We start from the raw sequence: 23,439 nt of genomic DNA, 5'->3' as shown, positions 1-23,439 counted from the left end.
GGGAAGAATGACCTCCCTGCTCCTGCTGGCCACGCCATTCCTGATCCAGGCCAGGAGCCATTGGCCTTCCTGGCCACCTGGGCACACTGCTGGCTCATGTTCAGCTGCTGTCACCAGCACCCCCAGGTCCCTTTCTGCCTGGGCACTGTCCAGTCACAGTGTCCCCAGTCTGTAGCGCTGCAGGGGGTTGATGTGGCAAACGTGCAGGACTTGGCACTTGGACTCGTTAAACTTCATGTCACTGGACTCTGCCCATCCATCCAGCCTGTCCAGGTCCCTCTGAAGAGCCCTCCTATCCTCCAGCAGATCGACATACACTCCCAGCTTGGTGTCATCTGCCAATTTACGGTCCCCTCCCTTCTCATCCTACCTGCTTTTTAATCACTTCTTCAACCCCACCCCTCTTCCAGCTCACAGCAACACTCCAGAACAAATCCAAACAATCCAAACAACAACACACAGAACCAACAACTTTCATTCTTTAATGTAATTACCTTTTGGCTTCAGCAAAATATCATCTCATCTCTCACAATCCACCCTTTCCTTTTATTATCCTTTTTTGCCAAAGCCCTTGATTTACTCATCCGGTCCGCTCAGCATAAACTGACTCCTTTTGCAAAGTAGTTATAAATAAGATTAATCAGTCTTTTATTAGGTCAGTGTTAAATCCAATCTATTTAAAAGTTCCTGAGTTGTCAGTTCACGTTGCTGTCCATAGTTCCTCCAGCTCAAGAGAAGTAAGTTGTAGATGGACTTGTGTGCAGTGCCTCCCATCAGTTCCACGGATGCTTGGATGAAGCAAACCTCAGATCGGAACTGTGGCAACAAAGATTGCCTTCCTCGGTGTCCATACCCGCTTCCTAAGTTCTGTGCACTAGAACAGCACGCTGTGGGGACATAGAGGTGAAGTGCAGAAGCCGTGACACTCCATCCAGCAATTTCCAGAGTCTTAGAACGTAATTTCCTATTTTTCTTTTGTCAAGGTCTGGTATGACTTATATTCCCAATGCTCAACACCCAAGGGATTGCAGCAAAAGTCTCTCTGGTGGCAAACACAGAGGTCAGTCCGGTCTTGCCCTTGACTGTTTACTATGAAATCATCTTTTGAAGATTAACTTTAAAGGGTCACTTCCTTGTACCACTGTCCAAGTTTGGAGAGAAGCTTCTACTGGTCCTTTGACTTGAGAGGCGTGAGACCACTCCTGTTCTGCAGTCCTGAACACTGTTTCAGTTGTTAAAAGTACCTGAAAAGGACCTTCCCGTGCTGGTGTAAAGGTAAAGAAGCAAATCTCCTGGTTTTACCTGGTGTATATGAAAATCTAGAGGTGACGTTGAGGGTAACAACCCTTTTCTTCCAAGACCCATGAGAGAAAGTTTAATTGCCTGCAAATCATTTCTGAGATATAAGTCATTAGTTTCAGCCAACCCCTCCTCCCTTCCCACCTGAGGTAACCCAAATAACGTTTCATATGGAGAAACTCCTATGTCCTTTCTTGGAGCAGTTCTGATCCGTAATAATGCTAATCTGCTTTCAAGCATTAATTTGGTACTTTGGTTCTTAAGGATAGCATTCAATCTCTCCACACATCCAGAGCTTTGAGGGTGCTACAGGGTATGACATTTCCAATTTATGTCTAATACAACACATACAGAATGAAAAATTTTTGAAGGAAAGTGTGTTTCCTTATCTGAGTCCATTCTTTCAATTATCGCATATCTGGGAATGATTTGTTCTAAAAGCTTCTTGGCCACTTTGGAGGTAGGAAAGGCTTCTACCCAGTGGGTGAGGTGATCAGCTATTACCAGAAGGTATTTCCATCTCTGTATTTTGGGCAACTCGGTGTAATCTACTGGCATATTTTGAAAGGGCCTAAGGGCTAGGGCTCTTCCCTCACTAAGGTGTTTTCTCATCTCTTTCTTATTTATCTTTTATCAAATCAAGCATTGTTCAGTCACTATTTGGCTATTGTATAGATTGCCTCACAGCAGCAGCAAGTTCTTAAGAACTGATCACACAGTGCTTGAGCTCTGCAGTGCATCCCGTGCTGCAGCTTAATTAAAATTTCTCCAGTAATTGCTTTATTTATTACTGGGCTCCCTTCCCTGCCTGGCTGTGACTGGAACGACACCAAAGGGAAAGTGTCTGCAGCAAGAGAAGGCTGTGGTTGGGTAACTGGTTCTGTTTGTTGTTGCTGCTGGTGTTGTTTGTTTCCCTTGTTATACATACTAGAAAAGAACTGTTCCTCTTTTCCCCGTATCTTTGCATGAAAGCCCCTTAATTTCAAAATTATAACAATTTGGAGGGAAGGGGGTCAAATTCTCCATTCCAGAGAGGTCCCAGACACCTGTCTTTCCAACCAAGACAAGCTGACAATTAACCATGTATTGCTAATTGTTTAATAACAATTAGTTAACGATTAGTAGAGACCATCAGCAGCTGCAGCAGCAGCAGACACAACGTTGGCAGCTCCTGCCAGATGCTCCAGCTGACGCAAATGCTGTCACTCAGGTGGTAAGTTCCAGTGCAACTGCTTCTGGGGTCTCTGTCCTTTCTCTTCCTGCCGTAACGCAGAGCGTTTTGGTTTATCACGACTCTTCTGCTCCCGGGCTCTGCCTTTCACAATCACCCGCACCTTCTTCTGAGTCGCCTCCAGGTTAGGGATCCTAGGAAGAAAGGGCCCGGTATCAGCCAGACGAGCATTTCCAGCACGCCACTTTTCTGTCTCCATGCAGAGCACACAGTGTTGTGTCCTCTCTCTGTGCAAGCAGCAAGCAGCAAATTAAACAACTGCTCTCGCTGCATGGAGGCTGCAGAGGTGCAAGGGCAGGGACAGGAGCAGTTAAGTGCCTGGGGACCAAATGCAACACACAGGATTCCATGTAGAGAAGCAGCCCTTGCTTGTCCCAAAAGAAGCAGAGCTCGGTCCAGGGTGCTCCCTGGGTCTCTTGTTACAGATTTTGCAACCCTCCAGGAGCTTCCTATTTCATTCAAGGTCTTTTCCCAGTGTTTCCCTACCAAGGCCAGAGGATCTTTCTGTGCTCCTGTGGGTGTGTGTGTCTGCTGCCTCTCTGGGATTGCCTGTCTCCAGGCCCCCCATCCCAGTCACAGGGACTGAAGGGAGGGTGTTAGGGGATGAACCAGGCTGCGCTGGGTGATGCCCAGCAACAGGACAAGAGGCAACGGGCAGAACCTGAACAGGAAACTCCACCTGAAGCCCAGGAAGAACTTCTTTCCTGTGCAGGTTGCCCAGAGAGGGTGTGGAGCGTCCCTCACTGGAATTACTCCAGAGCCCTCTGGACACAACCCTGTGCCATGTGCTCTGGGATGACCCTGCTTCAGCAGGGAAGCGGGAGCAGATGACCCACTGTGATCCCTTCCAACCCGCCCCAGCCAGTGATTCAGTGATACCCGTCAGCAGCATGAGTTGCCAAGCGTGTAGACGTTTCCCACCTGCACAGCATGGTGGCCGTAAACTTCCCCACGCTCTTCGGAGAGAACAGGACGTGAAAGGTCTGCTTCTCGCCAGGAGCGATGGTGCCGTGGTAGGGGTTGATGGAGAACACTGGCAGGTCATGGAGGGCATCTGGGAGGATTTCCAGGGAGGAACTGACACGCTGCAGAGGGAGATGCTTTTGCTTTGAGTGGTGTGGCTTCTTGGAGCGGTCCTGCTGCTGCTGAGAGAGGTGCCGTTCCTTGGAGCTGCGCCGCTTCTGGGAACTCTTCTGCTTCGAATCCAGCTGCTGCTCCTCAGAAAGCTGCTCCTCCTCAGAAAGCTGCTCCTCAGAAAGCTGATCCTCCTCAGAAAGCCGCTCCTCAGAAGCCTGCTCCTCCTCATAAAGCTTCGTCATGTCATTAGGGTCTATCTCCGGAAACTCTGCCTCGTCCTCATAAAACGGCTCCTCAGAAAACTCCTCCTCCTCCTCCTGGTCTGTGTAAAGGCACTCCTCCTCAGAAAGCCGCTGCTCCTCAGGCTGCTGCTGCTCCTCGGAATCCTCCTGCTGCTGCTGCTGCTGCTCAGAATCCTGCTGCTCGGCAAGCTGCTGCAGCTGCCACAGCTCAGAAGGATGGATCTCAAAAGGATGGTCCTGCTCCCACCAGAAACGACTCACCAGCTTCTTCTGATGCCTTACAGTAGCAGAAGACAGGAAGCGCCCTGCAGAGAGGAAGAGGACACCTTTCAAAGACAAAACCCTGTGTTGCCAGCAACTCTGCCTCCTGCTGCAGGTAGGCGGAAGAGAGCTGGGATGCACTTGGAGCATCTCTGGCCAAGTACTTTCAGCAGGAAATAGAGCGTCTGGGAGCAGGGTCCCTGCCTGCAGCACACACTCCCGTGCCAGAGCAGGAGAGCTGGTTTTAGACAATGACTTTGCATTTGCCCTGGAATGGGGAACTGCACACGGACAGGGGCTGTAGGGCAGCTCACGCATTACACCATTGTTTTTCCCAGTCTCAGACTTCTCTCAGAGATGACCTGATGTCCCCTTCCCAGCCCTGACCCAGGCACGTGGCTTTCCCCAGAGTCTGCCTCAGCTCCTTTGCAGAGCACAAGTGGCAGAGCGAGAACAAAAGGGGCTGAAAGGCAGAGGGGGGCAAGGAGAAAACTCCAGCTGCAGCTGGGAAGATGCTGATGAAAGTGGATGTGTGGACAAGGATGAAAAAGCAAGTCATGTTTTGGAGTGAAGTGGCAGGGTGTTCTCCCCAGGCCCTCAGCTACCGAGTGAAATGCCCTTACGCATCAGAGTGGTTGAGTATGGCTTCTTCACTGCTTCACTATCTGCAGCTTCCTCCCAGGAGTATTCCAGGGCTACCTTCCCTGTGTTGTGCATCCTGAAACTGAAAAGCAAGGAGGAGGAATAAAAAAAAAGATCCAATAAATATAAAGCAAATAGTACAGTAACATGGCCTGATGGACTCCTGGTATCAATTTCTCCTGAGGAGCATCTTCTTCCCCAGGCAACCCTGCCACGTTCCGCTGTCCTGGGTGGCCCAGAAATGTATTTCCAAGTCTGGAAGTTTAAGAGGAAAGGGCCAACATGGTGCCCAGGACACTGAAGCTGAGGGGCTTACTCTGGACTTTAGGTTTTGGTTTGACAGCAGACTTATTCTTGAGCAGATGAGGACAGGTGACAGGCCGTGAAAGCAAACCCACGGCTGTCCTCAGCAGAAGGGTGTGGCAGCACTGAACCTGTCCTGACCACCACCTCCTGCTTGGCTTTGTGTGCACGTGAATGGGCCTGTGCTGGTTTTGGCTGGGGTAGAGTTCTGGGAAGCAGGCACTGGGTCAGCCCTGGGCAAAGGCAGCTCCCGCTCACAGGGCCCTGCCTGGCCTCCAGCACTCACGTGGCTCTCCTTGTCTGGAAGGGCAAGGTATCCTTGAGCTGGACCACAGTCGTGTTCAGTTTTAACTGGCTGTAGGCAACAACAGCGCTGAGGTACAGCTCGGCCTCCTGGCTGCTGTCCTCCAGCACAGCGTGAGCTGGTTCTGGGACTCTCTTGACCACCTGCAAACAGAGGAGGGAGGAATCACTGAGCAGAGCCCAGAAAGTCAGGCTGAGAAGGGAGTCTTTTGGCCTCCGGGATCAGCCTCATAGAGGGACTGGAAAGGACCGTTCACTTTCACTTCCCTGCAAAGATGACAAAATAGAGACTGCTCTGCTACAGTAGTTGTTTCTACCCACTGATCAAAGCAGTCACTACTACAGCTGTTAATATACCCATGGCAACTTGTGGAGTCCCTCGTGCCATTAAAGGAATTTCCAACTGCCCTGCCCTGGAAAAGCTAGGATTAAAAATACCCCAGGTGTAAAAAAAGGCTTCTCCCCCGTGGCTCCTTGCAAACATTGTGCAATCTGCTCTTGGGGTTTTGCAAGTCCATCACTCCTCCCATGGTATCCCCTCTTCCTATTTCCCCATTGGCTATGGGGCCTGGTGTCCTGTTCCTCTCTTCCCTACGGTCACTTGCCCTCTGCCCTGTCCCCGGGACCACCCATGAACATGAGACCCTACATAACCGAGGAAAACCACGTGGTCACTCTCTTTCTGGCCTCTGATTCACCTTCAGCACACGGAATAAACACTTGCTGGAAATTTATCTGGGGCTGGGAGCCTTCTGCCTCTCTTGCTGAGCTAGCCTGGTAACGTGGGTGGTTATGTGAGCTTGAATTGCTGCCTGAATACTTCTCAAGCAGTTTCTCTACGGAGAGGCTGACTGGGATTTAGAAAGGCTCTAAGTGCACTCCTAAAAGGACGCACTGCTACAGAGACTATAGCTGCGTTCCAGTGCCTGCACATCAACCTTGTAGAGGGACTGGCTTTTTTCCTGGTCCCCTATAAATACAGCAGGTCTCAAAATTAGGGTTAAGTTCCCCTGCTGGAGCTTTGTGGATGGAGAACCCAAAGACTGAAGAGTTCTGGAAAGCACCTTTTTCTTCTTGTCTTAGGAGAAAGTGCTCTCCACATGTCACGTGTGGAGCAACAACCACACTGCAGGGAGCTGGCAATGGGCATTTTGGGATGGGAAAGATCTCACTAGGAAAGTCTCCAACTGCAGATGTTCTGATAGAAAAGAGGATGGTTTAGAGGCCTTAAAATGGTCCAGGAACTCAGAAAGAACCTTCAGCCAAGACGAGTGTGTTTGGCAATAATGACAATAAAAGCAAGAGCATCTGGAGATGATCCTTCTCCAGACTCCTCCATACTGTCATACAGTGCCTGGGCTACTCCATGCTGAGATATCCCACACAATACAGAGATCACAACTAAAAACTCTGGTATCCATGCAGACAAAACTTGGAGTTCACCAGCACGTGCGGAGAAGTATACTTCTCTCCACTTCCATAGAAGAGACAGAGTGCAGCAGACTTAACTCCTTGTTGGTGAAAAGGCACCAAATCAGATGAAGAGATTTCAAACACCATAAAAGGGGATAAAATCATCAAACATTGTCTCCCATTCAACACGGGCTGCAACCCTTGTGCTTGTTGTGGCACAGACTCGTAGTTTGTGTTGGCTAAAGGTCTCTTGTCAAAAGGCCTCCCCCTCTCACGTGAGTGTGTCCGGTCACTGTGCATCCACCTCTCCCCTAGAATGCACTGCTGGTGAACCTCACGGCTGTCCAACGTCCAGAGCAAGCAGGAGCTGCTCAGCCAGCAGTGATGGGGGTTACCGTGGTTCTTTTTGTAGAAGCTGGGTTGTCTTTTTTTGCCATTTTGCTTCTCACCTTCCTTTTTCCAGGCCACCTGGCTGCCGGCTCTTCCCTGGTGGTTTGATTCCACGTGACAATGCGCATTTTGTTGTCGCAGTCCTGAACCTCCCCTCCTGGCAGCTCAGAGTTGATCTCGGTCACCTTACATTTCACAAGGTGCCTCCTGAAGGTGGCTGGGACATCTGATTTCAAGGTCACTGTGATGTCCTTGGCACAGCCAGGATGGAGATGTCCCACCTAGGGAGAATCAGGGAGTCAAAACCAAACTGGAAGCACTGCCAAGGGCAGGACTGCCAGCAAAAGGGACTGATGTGGTGAGCAGCTGTGCCAGGAATCTGCGCGTCGGAGTGGATTTATGTCAAGTTTGATAGACAAAAGTATGAACGGAAGGTGCCACCTCCCATAACATGAAGCCTTTTCTGCAAGGCTGGCAGCCATTGCCAAGCCAGGGACTTGGCATCTTGGCATCTCCTACGTGGCACTGGAATGGGCTGACACTGGTACGTGAGGACTGCCTGCCAGCTCCTGGGAACACCAGGGCAGGGCTTGAGCAATGGGGAAAGGCAGAGCCGTCCACGCTCACCTTGGGAGAGAACTGGAATGGTGCGTTTGCCTCCCACTCAAAGCGCATGACCTTCGTACAGGTGTGGTTGGTGATGGTGAAGGTCCTGTTGCAGGGCTCTCCAACAGAACAGTCCCCAAACTGGATGTGATTCGCTCGGACAGCTGTTGAGGAGGAGAACAAGGCAATCTCAGCATGCAGGGAGCTCCATCCACCCCCCTTCACGTGCACAGACACCTGTATGTTCAATGCTTTCTTGCTCCAAGCCTTCCTCCCTCTGGAAGGGAGTTTCCCAGGCGGCTCCCCAGCCCACCACTTTCAGGGAAACACCCTGACACACCCCTAAGCCAGCCACATGAAGCACAGCACACACTGCTCTGCAGGCATGGCTGCCACGCCCACAGGCCACCAAGTCCAGTGGGTGACAGCCCAGGCCTGGCTAGAGAGAGGACACACATGATCAGACATTTCCCTCTTCCTTGCTCCACCTTGGCAGCCTCTCCTCTCTTACCATCAATGATGTCTTTCTTCAGAATGCTCTCAGCATTCCGCTCCTGTGTATCTTCCTCCAGTCCGTCGAGGGTGAATTCATCCTGGTGGCCTTCACCCACCAGCTCTATTAGGGTCTTGTTAGAGTATTTGTCCCCCACTAAGGCACGAATCCTCCCTTCCAGTCGTTGAGCCAGGGTGGGTTTGAAAATGACATCGAACTCTGTCGATTCCCCAGGATGCAGAAGCAGGAAAGGCTTTGGGGGCTTGCTCTCTGCACAGCAACGGAAATCAGAGTTAAGTGATACAGCGGTACAGAGGAAATATTTCCATAGGCTGTTTGAGGAATGAGAGGTTGAAATCAGCTGCCTCCTAAGCACGGGTTCTACCCCCAGTGGTTCCAGACCCTCTTCCTGTGTTCGCAAGACTGCCACCTCCAGACACATCACCGCTTAAGCAGCTTAACCTCAGGTTGATGCCCAGCCCGCATTCCATCTACTTCCAGCCAGCTCCAGCCGTGTGGAAAGCTGAGCCAGAGAGTGCTTTTGGCTTCTGCTGGTTGTCTGTGTGCTCAAGGGCTGTGTCCATTCAGGCTGGTGCCTTCCCTCAAGCAGCAAATACCTCAGAGGGTCCACTGAGGTAGTGACAGTCCCGCACAACTCAACCCACCTTGTCTAGAGGAGCCAAAGAACTTCTTACAACTTGCTAGGAGAAAGTCCCCAAGAAAAGCTTGGGGGACAGAGAGCCCAAGGAAAGAAACTGTGTCTAACATCTGGCTGCTGCTCAGAGAAGCCAAGAGCAGGGCACACGTTTTCCCTCTGTGCAGGATCACACTTCATGGTTAATGAATTTACCGTGTACAGCAGAGTCGTCTTCCGCATCTTCAATGTAGAATCTCTCAAGTGTGGAGCTCCTGCCTTTCAAGAGGAACGCTCCGTGCTCATCCTCCAGGTGTAACATGAACTGAGAAAAGGGAGCACAGAGCACATTGACACTGGTGTGAGCACAGGGTGGGAACACAGGGACTGACCCCGCAGTGCTGCTGGTCCCGCATGGGAACCCAGCACCTCTCCCACTACAAACAGCACTTAGCACAAAAGTTAAGTCAAACCAGCTGGGAAAAAAGAGCGCTCAGAGGCATTTGGATGGACCTGACACAGAATCAAACAGGACAGAAAGTAATGAGCAGAATGTAATCAAGCCACAACTAAGTTTACTTAAAATGCAGTAAGCTGGGATCAAAAACAATCTAATGGAGCTGGAAAATCACCCCATGTCCATGAGAACAAAAGGTGACCTGAGAGATGGGGGGAAATACTGCACCACCTTTCCTGTGTTCAACTTAAAGAAGAAAGGCTAGAGGCACAATTTTCAAGAACTCCCTTCTTGGAGAACACATGTCAGTCACTTGCTTAAAAAGAATTTCTGACACCTCTTCCCAGGTCTGCCGTGTTTTTTGGGACCCTTCCCCTGTGCCACAAGCACTTGTTCCCAAACCAGACCATTCCTTGAGCAGGTCCTCACCTTGACAGGTATTATGCCCTTGTTTTGGATGACCAGGGGGAGCATCTCTGACTCCCCCGGCCGGAGCCTCTTGAAGCACAGCACGGAATTTCCCCTCCTGCTGCAAGCACTTGGGCTCACGACTGTCAGCTGCGGCTCATGCCCCTTCCCGCTGATGGTGAAGGTCAGGATTTGAGGTTTAAAGTTCGTAGGGCTGCAGGAGAGGCACAGAAACAATTTCAGCTGGCACTAACCCATTTCTCACTGGGCGAGTGAGGCAGCAAGGGCCACCCACAGTGTTTTCCCTGCCTGATGCTCCTGAACCACACAACGCAGCCCCCACCAGGCTCTTCCCAATCCACTCAGGGCCATTCACAAGAGGACTCTGTTCCAAAGCGCCCTCCACAATAACAATTCAAAATAATTTCAGTTAATTGAATCGTGCCCTCCAGGAGGTAAATAATGAGGCACCAGATGAGACATGGCAAATCTCCTGGCTGCAGTGAGATGAGACACATGCAACAAGCAAAAGCACAGCATGAAAGCAGTACAAAAGCAAGTAGCCAAAAATAAATCATTGTCACCATCAGTAAAGATCATTTCCAAGCAGAGTAAGAAAGCAATTGCATATTAGCAATTAGACTTCTCTTGCTCCAATTCAGCCACTAAAAGGTTGAGGAAGGGCAGGTCAAAGCTGCAGTACACAGGTCCCAGGGCAGAGGAACTGTGCTTCTCTTTCATACCAGCTCCAGTCCCTTACATAAAATAGCTTAATGAATACCAGGGAATCACAGTGATCAGAGGAGCACTTAATTTTACAGGTACACAGGAAATTGTGACTGCTGACCTGCTGGCACAGGAACTGTTTCATCTAAGCCTTTGTCCCTGGAAATCCCCAAGTCAGCTGCAGCACATCTCAGTAACTTTCAGCTGGCTACCTAATATTTCCCTGTCTTCATAATTCCTCATAAAGGATAAACCATCAGTCTCATTTTTTGGCTTTCTCTAACAGTTACTGCCTCCCAGATCATCTCATGCCAAGTACTCTGCCTATGGCTACTGAAAGCATTAGAGCTAACATAACAGGAGGCCTGTGCCTGCCCAGTGGAGAGGGAGCTATCACTGAAGCCTTCCCCAGTATTTCACAGTCAGTTACCCTTCTGGGATGACAAGGGAAGCCTTGAAAGTGCAGTCGTAGGTCTGCTCATCTGGTGGGGTGAAGGTCACCGTAGCAACAGCACAGGATGAGCCCTGAATGGACATCTTGACCGGATGCAACTTGAAAACGTTGTTGACAGGGCTTTCATCCTTGGGGGAACGCAGAGAGCAGTGTTAGGAGAAAAGACCTTTCAACACGACACAGTTTTATTCATAAATGCGTTACTGAGAACAGCCCCAGGCAGTGTGTCCTCCTCCCTGTTTCCCTGGGCAGGCTCCCTCCCTCCCAGGGAACGCTGACCTTGTGCTAAAGCATTCTGTATTTTGAGCCCTGGCCGCTGCCCCAGCATACATGGGAGGTGGGCACTGCTTGGAAAACCCTGCAAATAACCTGGAACTGGCCTTCAAAGTGAAGGAAAAGCCAGGGAGCCTGAGGAAATGCCTCCTTTGAGCCCTGGCATGTCAGTTCATAACAGCCCCTCTCTGAGTGTGCTTCCAGGAGAGGTTCAGAAGGATTCACTTCTCCCACCGAAGACCCAGAGGTGTGAGCCAGAACCTTGCCTGAGACATGCAAAACTCAACACAACTCTTCCCTGGCTCTGCTGCTCTCCCCTGCAGTTTGACCTGCACTGAGCTAGACTAGTCTGGGCCCCAGGAAGCAATGCATCTGGAGAACAGAACGGACTCTCACACTGCCTTTAGAGGGACACCATCACCTTGGCCTCCTGTTCTTACCTTTCCACACAGGGGTCTGATGGAGAGCACCACATCACACGGCAGGCTGCTTGCATTGTAGATACTGAAATGAGCTTCAGCTTCTTGCGCAACCAGAACCTTGTTGAAGATGAATTTGTTCTCATCTCTGATGAACAAGCCCACGCCTTCCACTGACCGCAGCTTGCGGCTGAGGTCAGTGCTGCGGCAGATCGGGTACTTCTCAAAGATTGACAGGACATCCTCAACGAGTCCTGTGGATAGACCAGAGGGATGAGCATGGAGGAGAAGCCTCGCTGATGAATTTATCTGGACCCTGCTGGCCTCTCAGGAGGCTTTTCCTCTCAGTCACCCTTTCTGCCCTGTGTGACTGCTAAACCCAGCCTTGGGTGGGGGAGCTGGCTATGAGGATGGAGCTCAGTCAACCTCGGTCTTAGAGAGCGCTGCTTTCCTTTTATCCTTCCATGCATCCCTCTCAGCCTGGGAAGGATGAGTCTGCTGGTGGACTTGAAGAGGGCTGGAACCTCTGAGGATTCTAAGGTGGGACACCAAGGCTGGCGTGCCTCTCTACCCAAGCAGCAAGTTTAGGTGCTGATCAGCAGTAGGTGTGACCAAGGGAACCTGTGGGCAGTACGTACCTGGGAGGCAGGACTCGGCAGTCAGGGTAAAGGGAATGCCAAGGGGATTGTCCCTGGGGTCTCTGCCCGTGATGTCAATGTAGAGCTGCTCCTCACACGTCCCCTCCTGCCCTGCCAGGCATTCCACTGTGATCTTCTGCTGGCCCCACGGACTGATGGAGCCGGAGCAAGGGGACACCGTGAACATGCCAAGACTGAGGGGACCCTGCAGAAAAAGTTCCAGGAGAGGCTGATGGCTAACAGCTGTGCCTTGAGCACCCCAGCAAAGAGTGTGTCCCGCCTTGGCCTCCAGCTGGGCCCAAGCACCCCAGTCCCAGGGCAGGGAAGGATGACTCCATGGCCCAAGGGCAGCCCCAGGCTGAGACCAACAAGCCAAGAGGAGCTGCAAGCCTGTCCCAAATAGCAGAGAGAAAGGAGTTTGAGTGTAAAGAATGAAGGTGGTAGCTGTGATCCTTCAGCCTCCAGAGGTAACACAGGAGAGCAGAAATAGCTGTGAGAAAGGACAGGAGAAAGGTAGATGACTTGGAAGAAGAAAAAGCAATGTTTGCTGAGCTCTGCAGACTGGGAGTTCACTGAGGCGTGTTTTTGCTTCTGTGGTGTTCACAGACATATGCTGGCTAGCAGCTACCAAACACAGGACCTGCTCCCCCCTGTTGATCCCACAAGTCCAGGTCAGAGCCAAAGTACAGGAGTGTCAGTGGGATTGAGCAGATCCTGGGTTCCATCCTGTAGACCATGTCCCGCCCTATAGCCATGAGCCCCCAGCCAGGGCACAGCAGCATCTTCTCACATCCCTCTGCAGCAGCAGCACTGTCGGGGAGCAGGAGTCACCCACCTGTGTCAAGGAGCTCGATTTCCTTTCCGTGGACTCCTCTGCAGCTGATGAAGCAGATTCCTCTTGCATTGAACTGAGAGGAGAAAGCAGAGGTATCTGTCATGCTGAGCTCCCCTGCCTTTCTCTGAGGCCAAAGCTGGCCTTCCTCCACACGGAGGGAAGCCTTCCTGCTCCTGATGGCTCCCAGAGTGCAGCACCCATTGCTGGACAGGAGCTCTATCACCAGCTTTGTACTACACCTGGGGACACTGCGGTGTTTTTTTGCTCCCTCTCCCCAAGCCAGGGATGCAAACGGACGACAGCCCAGGTCTCCTGGCTGCCTGCCACATACCAGCCGTGGGCTGGTGCCTCCTCAGACAGGAAAGGTGGTGCAGGGCTTCTTGTACCTTTGGCTTTCCCATGCAGATGCATCCTCGGGTGCTTGGTGGATGTAGAATTCGAAGCTGAGCATGCCTTTGTTCTCCAGAATGACAGTCTGGGTCTTCTTGGTGCCCTCGAGCATGGCACCGAAGTCGATGGGTGAGGCGGGCTCAATGCTGTACTTGCTGTACACAGCTCTCGCCGACACCCTCAGTGGGATCTCGGCAACAGTCTGGCCTCCTTCCCCTGAGCTGCCGTCTATCACCTGTGTCCACAGGAAGGGGTGGTAAACACAGCAAAGAGGCCAGCCTCTACCCCAGTCCCCAGTCTCCACCCCAGGCCTCCAGCAGTTTACCCCTCCCTGTTTAAGCACCGCCTCCAGAGTCAGATGCTCAGCTCCACTTAAGAAGCCTCCCAAATGGTTTTGAAAGACTTTGTTTGTGTACGTAGGAGAGAGGATTCTCCAGTTAAAGCACTCCTTCCATTCGACACCTATCCCGTTTACACTCCCAAAATGTCGAGTGGTAACACAGCCTGGCCCAAGCAGCTCACCTGGCAGTACAGGATGGGTTTGTTCTTGAGGAAGATTTCACTTGTGGGGTGGAAGAGCATCTCAATATTCACACCAGGCTGGGAGGCAGTCAGCACGCCTGACCGAGGCTCAACGCTGAAGTGGGATGCCAAGTCTTGCATGCTGGCACCTGCACCCTTCAGCGTGAAGCTGGGGAGAAAGGGAAGGAATGGAGATCTCTGCAGTTAAAAGTACAGGCACCACCAGCACGGCCAGGACTTTGCATAGGACCAGAAAAAAACAAAAAAAAGGGAGAGTTCAGCTCTGCTCAGAGAATCCTGGATCTTGACAGAGAGTGCAGACAATCACAAGGTTAAGGCATGAAACCTTGACACCAAAATTTTTCATTCACTTCTTTACAGAGTCTCAGAAAGAGAAAGGAAGTGACCATCAAAGAAAAGCAATGAATCTCATCATTTCAGTGGCTGAAATTTTTGGGGCTCTCCTTTGGGTTCGTGCTGAGCTGTGAAGAATTGCTGGTTTGTGGCTGGATTCTCTAGTAAAATAGTTGAGATTAGAGAGTCCAGGTTTTGTATTTCCCATGAGGTAGCCAGCATGAAAACAGGTTCTAGCCATTGACAGAGGGAGAATGCAGGCCTGGGAATCTGAAGAAATGCTCACTACCAGGCAGCTGGACTCACCTGTACTCAATGTCATATACCCCTTTGTTCTTTAGACTCAGGACTTTCTTCACCTTATCCAGGACATTAATGGTTCCAAATTCCAAGCTTCCATCTGGACCTGCAGAAAACACGCAGAGCCAGGTCAGAAATGGTATTTGTCAGCTGCAGAACATGCCAGGTCACAAACTACGTGGAGGTCTTGACACAAAACCCTTTCCAGCAAGTTTCCCTTCTTGACAGTATTTTCCAGCTATTTGTCTGCCCTTTCTCTTCTTACTCAAAATATCTGCAGGATTAGTAGCTAAGGAAATTACTTTATATGCTGTGCTGAGCCCGTGGGAGTTGCCAACTGCCTGTTCACATCACTGTTGTTTCAAAGCCCCCAAATCCAATCTGCACATGAAGCTGCACACTTCAAAGTTCAGAGGGGAGAAACTTAAGGCTGTCAATGCCCTGACAATGCATTATTCCACACCACTTGCAGGGTATGTGCTTCATGTGTCCATGCCATCCTTGCATGCTATCCCATCCTATCCCATCCCATCCCATCCCATCCCATCCCATCCCATCCCATCCCATCCCATCCCACGCGCTTTGGTCGCCCGCCCCCCAAGGTAATGCAGTGCACCTGGACTGCTTTGTCTGGGAGGCGTCCACTGACCTTCAGGCATGTCGATCCTCAGAGAAACATCATAGACCTTTGCAGAGATTTTGATGTTTTCAGCCTGAACAATCCCCAGGATGTTTTCTGTGTCTGAAACCTGGGGCAGCAAGAAACAAACACTGTTCAGATCATTCTTTTGGTAGACAGCCTCTAAGTCCTTGTCTCTGCTGGCTGCTTCCCCTATGGCCTCCCAGGCTTCACAAGCGTCGGTGGACTCCCAAGCTTTGCTAACCTGTTCACCTCATGGGCTGCCCCAGTGGGATTCAGCTGCAGTAAAAAACCCTATCAGCCCAACCCTGCACTCCTACAGCAGGGAATGATGCTGCTAAAGCATCCTTGAGAGGCACAGGGATGTAAGAACAACCACAAGAAGTGTGAGGTGTCTCAGAGCAGGTGCCATTGACAACCCTCTGCCACCACCTAGCACTCTCTCGGAAATGCAGCCCCTAAAGCATGGGGAACAAAATCCCAGGGGGAGAGTTTGTTGCACCATGCAGAAGGTTCAGGCAAAGTCCAGGAGGAATGTAGAGATCACGCTGCAGTCCGTACAACCAAACAACAACCTTCAGCCGTTGACAGGGACAAGGTGGTTGTGGTACAGGCTCAGGATGCAGCGTCTGGTTATCTGGGGGGATGTGGATGCACTGCACGTTCTGGCAAACGCTGTGTAGAGGCAGAATTTGGGGTCACAGCACCCTTGTGTCTGTCAGGTGCAGCTCTTCCTGACTCTGTCCCTAAGAGCGCACGGCTGCTCTGCCAGGCAGGGCACAGTCCCTCTCACCTCAAGTCGCAGGATCTTTTTAATGCTGCCAATCTGCCTGGCCTTGAAATTCAGTGTCACTTCAAATTCTGAGCGGGGAGCAATGATGCCTCTATCTTGTGACACAGAGAAGTCCTCAACAAGGTCATCCAGCCCACGCAGCTGCCAGGCCATGGGCAGTAGGGTGTCGTTTTTCAGGACCAAGGTCCTGCTGTCAGTCCTGCAGAGACAGGAAGGCACCTGGCATCAGCTGCTGGATGGTCACACCAGCCTCACCACTGAATGCAGCTCCATCCACGGCCCTTGGAGCAGCTCCATGCCCTGGAAACCAGAGTCAAAGGTTTTCTCTTTGTCACCAGTCTTGGAGTGCTTGTGGGATGACTGACCTGTGCAGACGGAGCTTGTCAAAGGACAGCTCCAGGGGGCTGACGTCCAGCTTCACGTGCACCCCGTGGCAGCACAGGCTGAAGACCACTGGCTCCGGGTTCTTCGCAATGCAGCAGATCAATCTGTCTTCCAGGAAGCCAGGGGAACTGGGGTATGCCCAAATGGTCAGCTCCTGCACCCAGCCCCACAGAAAGAAATAGAAAGAGCACTGCGTGTGAGCAGGAGGAGCAGCCCCTGGGCACTTCTGCGGTGCCTGCTCTACCTGCCCTTCACCTACCCGCTTCTCCGCTGGCCTCAGGGTCATGCTGGGAGGGTCCAAAAGGAATGTATCTGATTTCATGTCCTTCTCAAAGGTGAACTGGACCTCTACGTCCATGGGGGAGTTGTTGAGGATGTTTATAGTCTCCTTGTTGCTGTGGCTGTTCTGGGCCTTGTACCTGTCCACAAAAGGGGAAAAGGCTGCAGAGGAAACTGTTGCCTGTGCCGCACATGGAGGAAAGCACCGTGGGCACCCAAGGAAGCGGTGCTGGGAGATCCTGCTCTAACAAACAAGTGAGGGAAATGGATCCCAGTCAGGGGCATGAGCATGTGCTCATCCTTGCCTTACTTTGGTGCCTTTCCCTGTACCCGGTGCCTCCACCCCAGAAGCCTGATGATGCTCAGGCCACTTCAAGGGTTTTTAATACAATGTACATTCAAAGGTGCCTAGAAAAATAACAGGAGACCAGGCGCATGGGTTCTTTCCCCTTCTTTCTTTCCCTGCCTGGTATAAAGAAAAGCTTTTGGAAAAAGAGTTTAGCTGATCTCTTTCATAGAAGTCATGCAACTGCTTTGGATTTCATGGGTTAGCTCAAAGTCTGAGAAAGAAATATAAAGCATCAATTCCCAAGAGGAATGCCAAAAGATAAAAAATAACCCTTCTCTCAGGTGTGGAAATTACTTTGGAGTGAAAGGGTTAAAGAGGCAAACAGAAATCCCAGATCATCCATCAACCTGTCTAAAGATTGTCTGTATTTTAAACTATTTCGATTTCATTTCCTTGGGTTGTCAAAATTGACCTAGCCTTCCAGAGATCCCATGGAGACAAGAATTTAATGTTAAATATTATTTTTTAAGAAGTGACCGTAGAAGTAGAAATATGCAATAGCTTCAATGACAACGTGTTTAGGTGGACTTCATCCAGCAGTGAGGATGCAATGTCATTACAGGAAGATGTAATTCCTGCTCTACGTTCCCCCTGACACCCATTGGCAGGTCAGCCATAAAATCTTACTAATAATTACAGATTAATGAAAGGTTTGAAAAACTGTCCACGGAATAATTGCTCAATCAGGCTACCTGCAGAGCTCAAAGCACTTCAAAAACCACCAGAAAGTTCATTTCCTAAGGGCTGAACTGGGATGTAGAGGGGGACAGGAGTTGCCCCCAGGTCACCTTTGGACTGGCAGCAGCATGTGGCTCTGGCCACCGAGGCAGCCACCAAGGCACCCACTGGGTAGGCAGAGCAGCTCCTCCAAGGCTCACGTGCCCCTTATCTGCTCAAGTTCACACACCCGTGGCCCTGCAAACCCGTGTCTCCCAGGACTCTGGCCGGGACTGCCCTGGATTGTGCCACCAGGACAGCATGGCTCTCCAAGCGTGTCCAGGAAAGTACAAGGCCCAGCAGGGAGCACATACCACTCTCTTGATTTCCCACACAGCAGCGGTCCAAAGTGGAATTGCTTTGTGCTCTCAACGTATTCTTTGAAGATGATTTCATCTGCCTCCATGGTCTTCCTCCACTGTGGAAACACCAGCCTGGGCAGAGAAAGCGGAGAAGGAGGAGCTATGAGATGCTCCAAATAGGAAATGTAGTCAGAAAACCGTACCCCTTCCTGGTGGCTGAGGTACCACCTGCCTTCCCAGCTCCCAGCACAGGAAGGAAGAGATGCTGGACGACCTCAGGCAGCACGATGTGCCCAGGCCAGAAGCCCCAAGGGGCAGCCCTGCTGTGAGTTCAGGGGCAGCAGCGTGGGAGGCTGCCGGGGGCCAGCCTTACCGTGGGTCCTGGCTGATGCTGGGGTACAGGCCGGTGACACTGCAGGGCAGCTCGTACTGGCGCTTTGTGCCCACCAGCTCAAACCTCAGTGTCTGCTCAAACTTCCATGGCTTTTGGGTGGAGAAGTGGACCTTCAGTTCCACCTCACCGTGGGCAGGCACTATCCACCGGTACCGTTTCAGCCTGGCAATTAAAGAGGAGGCTTCAGACATTGCTAAGGAGCAAATCAAACGAGGAGGGTGCGCTCACCATCCCATGGAGGCACTGGCACAGGGTCGCTGTGGAGCTGGGGACGATGGACCTTGTTTGGCAAGAGGGCCAAGAAGCAGAGGCATCACCTCCCCCCGTGCAGCTCACCTGAGGAATTCTGTGGGGATTGAGGCACTTTTCAGTGTACTTTTGGGTCTGGTTGTGGAGGAATCCCGGAGATGTTCTGTTCTCTGTGTGGAGACCTGGCTGTCCTTTAGAGAGCTGTCTCTGCTGGCCTCTTTATCCGTCTTTGGTTGGCCTTCAGCAGAACTTCCCTTCACATCTCGGGCCTTGGCCTAAGGGGAGAGAGAAAAGGGAGAGAGAGGTGAGCCCTGAGACATCCCCATCCTGGAAAGCAAAAATGGAGTTTTTTAACCAATGGAAGAACGAATAAATAAGTCCACCTGCCCATGGACTTGGTCTTCCTTATTGGTGTTTGTTTTGCCTGGGACCCCCCTTCTCAGACTCAGGACTGTCTCCTCAAGGGGGAGTTGCTGGTTCGAAGTGATCTCCTCCCACTTGTCTTACAGAACTGCTCTGTCCCCAGCAGAGCTGTCTCTTTTTTCCCATACCTGACAGAAAGGAGACCTGCTGACACATGGCCCCACCACATCTTCACTCCCTCTCCACAACGATCCTTCTCCATCCAACCTGTCCCCCATGCCCTCATCTAGCCTGCCCTCTGCCCTGGCACCTTCAGTGCCAGCACCACTGGAGCACCCACCAGATCATCTTCCATAGCAGCACCTCCCGGTGCCTCAATGGTGAAGAGCTCCACGTGCTCTGCGGAGCCCAAGCGCTCCTCTGGGTAGTTGACTACGGAGAGGACAAACGCAGGGGGCAGCGGAGGCCCCTCAGGATGCAGTCCCAGATGTCTCAGCATCTAAAACAGAAGAGAAAAATCTTGTTTATACTTCTGTCACCTTCATCCTCACAATTCCTTCTTTAAAGGCACGGAGCTTTTGGCAATGGGGTTTTTGATTTACAAAATCATGAAGTACAAACGCTTTGTTATGCCCAGTGGGGTGAGCAGGCTCCAGAGCAGAGGCAAGAGCTACAAGCAGGACCAGCAGAGAAATCTCTCCTGAGTGTCTCAGCTGAAAAAACAATGACCATGAGCTGCCCTGTCCCGGGACCGTTTATAATGATTTCCAGGCTGGGAAACTCTGAACAGATGGGATACTTGTACACAGAGCACTTCCACTTTCTGCCCATCTGAGGGATGGTGATGACCTCCCCATCCACACAGATACTTACAGAGTCATTATGGAACATCATCAGGCGCCTGGAAAAGGCTCTGTGCCATTATCCCCTGGGAGGACACAATGCTCCAGGGCCCAAGACCACGGCAAGCTCAAGATCTGAGCCTTGCAGGGCTTTACCTCGTCTTCCGTTGGCAGCCTCCCACTGCTCAGGATCTCTGTAAACATGGCCTTTGGATCTGTGAACTGGATGTCCAGGCACGGCACCCCGACTCTGACTGCCTCTCCTGCAACTTGGCCTTGAGTCTTCAGCCGAGGTGACTGAGGATGGCTTTGGCGTCTGTGTTTTTGTGCGGGCTTCTTCTTCTCCACTTTCTCCTGAGGCTTACTGGTCTCCTGACCTTTGTTTTCAGCTGAAGGCAGTGCCTTGTTTCCATTTTTCATCACAGGTAACTCCACGGTACCCTGAACCCTGTCCCAGTAGGAGAAAACCTGTGCGACGTTCTGCTGTGAAAACTCATGGATCTGAAACCTCAGGATCAAGTTCTTCTCCATCTCAGCTGGGTCCTCTGAGATTTCTGTTTCTTCCTGCTCTGGGGCTTTGGTTTCCTCCTGCTCTGGGGCTTTGGCCTCTCCCTTCTTTGGGGCTTTGGCTTCTCCCTTCTCAGGGGTTTTGCTTTCCTTCTTCTCTGGGGCTTTGGCTTCCTTCGTCTCTGGGGCTTTGGTTTTCCCCTTCTCTGGTTTTGTAGGCTGCTTGCCCTTCTTCTGCTTTTCTTTCTCCTTCCGCCTCTCTTCCTCCTTCTGTCTCTCTTCCTCCTCTAAGGCTTTTGCCTCCTCCTCAAGCTTTTGAGCCAGCAGCTGCTGCTCCCTTCAGGAAACAAAAGAGAAAACATTGCTAAGAGTCACCACCAGAAACCTGGGCTCGCTAGTCCTGGCTGGCCCTGCACTTTATTCCTTGACCCTGAGGCCAGGCAGAACTGCAAGACCATTTCTGTGAATTTTCCTCAACCCACAGAGGCCTGGAACATCCCAAGGGAGGGGAATGGTGGAAGGGGACCTCCAGGACCCGCTGAACCTAAGCCTTGCCATCATAAGGTCTTAACTGTGCAACCTCCCTCTTAAGGCACACCCAAACACCTCTAGCCCACTTGCCAAAGGCTGAGCCACCAGCTCTCTGCACAGATGCCTGAGAACTCCCTTCGTCTCTTGATTTCCCAGTTTAAACCAGATCACAACCTGCTAACATCTCCTTATCCCTTCTGCCATTCTTTCTCGACTCAATCAGCCCCCTCCTCCCTGGGCACAGCCTGCTCCTTAATGAGAATAATCCTATCAGTCAGAAAGCAAAGGCTGCAGGAACTCCTCTCCTGCAAGACAGGCTCTCGTCAGCCAGGTTTCCAGCTGGAACCCAGCTGTGACCAAGGCAAACTGGTGTTCTCTGCCATGGAAACAATTGGAAGCAGCCTTGTCCATCTCCTCCGCATGAAATCAACTTCAGCCTGGGCTGAAAGAAGTCCTGATACACAGGCTTGCTTTAAGCAGCCTCCCCTCCCAGTTCCACACTTTTCCTATGTGTCCTGAGCTGGGCTGCCTTCTTTGAGCTTCTCCTGTGCTTGTCTCCTGCTGCAGCTGAAGGGGTGCCTAAAGGACACGAGCTTTCATGGGTGGTGTCCCAACATAAGGATCCCTGGCACATCAGCATTGCAAGGACTTCAACTGTAGCAGCACCAGGACCCAAACCAAGGGTTTGTCTGTGCCCCCCACCTGCCCATACCACAATCCCACTGTTTTGGTGAAGAAGGGAGATGATGAAGAAGGTGTGAATCAACATCATGGACTTAAAGACACTTCTACAGGCAGTGCCAAGGCAAGCCCAGAGCCCAGCTCCCTGCAGGCAGCATCTAAGCTGGGAGGGCTCACCATGGAGAAGAAGATGTTCTATCTCAGCAGAAGAAGGTCCTTCCTCCCTTGGGAGCCAGGCAGCTAAGAGTGGCCATCCCTGTGTTGCTTCTGGCCTTTGCTATCAAACACGTCTGAGCTCAGAGTCCTTGGAGCAGGGAAACCCTCCGGGGACACTACCCCGAGCAGGAACCCATGGAAGGCTTACTCACCTCTCCCTCCGCATATGGTTCAATTCCTGTATTATTTTATCCACGGCAGCTTTCTCCTCCTCAGGGAGGGCGTCATACTCTTCCTCATCCATTCTCAAGGCACGTTCTCTGTTCCTCTGAAGAGCTTCTTCCCGCTGCAGTTCTTTAGCACAAACCAGAGCAGAAACCATGAGTGACAGCAAGCACAGCTGGGTGCTTTGGGTCAGCTGCAAGGACTCACAGCTTTTCCCAACCCAGCCTATCACACCAGGAGACATTGGGGAGCTCATATCCCTGCTCCAAAACTCAGACAATCCCCCAAACTACGGCCAGGCAGTGAGTTCCTGCGCTTTTCCTGGCTTAAGTGCACCAGGGCTGAGGACAGTTGTTTGTCACTGAGCTACAAGAGCTTGAACTTGTGCCCAAGCTTTAACGTTAGAGATTAAGGTGTCTTAAAGCCTCCAGTCTCCTGCAACTCTGAGATGAGTGTGGTTACAGAGGCAGAAGGTGGAAAGATGAATAAAAACACTTCTTACAAGCTCTGCTGCAAACCCAGACACACAGAGATAAGTCTGAGGGCTTGAGAGAGAAGATTTGAGAGGGACAGACATATCTCACCTTCCCTCTGTCTTTCATCCTCCTTCCTCTGTGTTTCAGCTTCCTTCTTGGCTTTCCAAGAAGCATAATCCTGATGCACATTCACCATGTAGATATAATGGCGATTCTTGACAGCTCTGAGTACACAGAGCAGAGAAGATTCCAGGCTTCTTGCAAAGAGGCTCTCCAAGCCATCAAAGACCACTCCCTTGTAGCAATCTTCGTGCTGCAAATACAGGGAAGAGTAAGTCAGCCATTGCACACAGGGGGCTCACAGCTGGACAGTAAACCCAGATGTCACAGGGCACCAGCTGTCCTTGTTCCAGGTGCATTAGCTAAGAGCAGCTTGTGTCTGTCCTTAGGCTCTGCCAACTAAGGGCATCTGCAGCTTCCCCCAAGGTTCCCTGCACACAGGCCAGGATCCTCCAAGAGCATGTACAGACCTCCTCCTCCTCCTCTCCGAGTTGTACCTCACTGCCTGTTCTCCGGAGCAGGAATGTCTCCTTTTCCCCACCCCACATACCTTCAGCCTCTCACAGAGGATCTCCACCAGCAGGTCCTCGGGCAGCACACAGCTCAGGCAGTTCAGCTCTTCCCCACAACTGCTGGTGATGTTCAGCTGCTGCGGTGCAGGAGCAGTGGAAACTGTGAACTGTAATGTGGACCATTGTAAGGAAAATACACCCCACTGGAAAGCCCTGAACAACTCCCACTGCTGGGCTTGCAGCTGGGGTTCCTCACTAGTGGAGACTAGAACAACCCTGCAGTGCAGGCTGGGGGCTCCAGGGGATGGT

The 23,439-nt window shown here is 51.5% G+C and overlaps 1 protein-coding gene across 1 annotated transcript in view; it reads right to left on the bottom strand.

Annotated features, from left to right (window-relative positions):
* Positions 1-2,458: 2,458 nt before the first annotated feature.
* LOC136295680 (hydrocephalus-inducing protein homolog) overlaps positions 2,459-23,439 on the bottom strand; it is a 74,152-nt gene continuing 53,171 nt past the window's right edge. The window contains 31 exon segments of the mRNA XM_066194262.1: positions 2,459-2,664; positions 3,452-3,674; positions 3,993-4,154; positions 4,734-4,834; positions 5,342-5,502; positions 7,221-7,442; positions 7,789-7,931; positions 8,279-8,530; positions 9,111-9,219; positions 9,781-9,973; positions 10,916-11,067; positions 11,653-11,885; positions 12,270-12,474; positions 13,105-13,177; positions 13,491-13,729; positions 14,017-14,185; positions 14,677-14,776; positions 15,320-15,419; positions 16,104-16,302; positions 16,469-16,641; positions 16,747-16,906; positions 18,147-18,266; positions 18,508-18,690; positions 18,865-19,052; positions 19,481-19,639; positions 20,139-20,588; positions 20,661-20,753; positions 20,790-20,826; positions 22,070-22,211; positions 22,667-22,871; positions 23,169-23,333. Coding sequence (XP_066050359.1) covers positions 2,502-2,664; positions 3,452-3,674; positions 3,993-4,154; positions 4,734-4,834; positions 5,342-5,502; positions 7,221-7,442; positions 7,789-7,931; positions 8,279-8,530; positions 9,111-9,219; positions 9,781-9,973; positions 10,916-11,067; positions 11,653-11,885; positions 12,270-12,474; positions 13,105-13,177; positions 13,491-13,729; positions 14,017-14,185; positions 14,677-14,776; positions 15,320-15,419; positions 16,104-16,302; positions 16,469-16,641; positions 16,747-16,906; positions 18,147-18,266; positions 18,508-18,690; positions 18,865-19,052; positions 19,481-19,639; positions 20,139-20,588; positions 20,661-20,753; positions 20,790-20,826; positions 22,070-22,211; positions 22,667-22,871; positions 23,169-23,333 — 5,274 coding nt within the window. The 3' untranslated portion in view covers positions 2,459-2,501.

This window comes from Chamaea fasciata, unplaced genomic scaffold (genome assembly GCF_029207755.1).
Source record: "Chamaea fasciata isolate MVZ Bird 193981 ecotype frontalis unplaced genomic scaffold, bChaFas1.0.hap1 SCAF_12, whole genome shotgun sequence".
Lineage (NCBI taxonomy): Eukaryota > Metazoa > Chordata > Aves > Passeriformes > Sylviidae > Chamaea > Chamaea fasciata.
The sequence above is the reverse complement of the archived record's forward strand: the minus strand, read 5'-3'. Positions and strand labels throughout refer to the sequence as shown.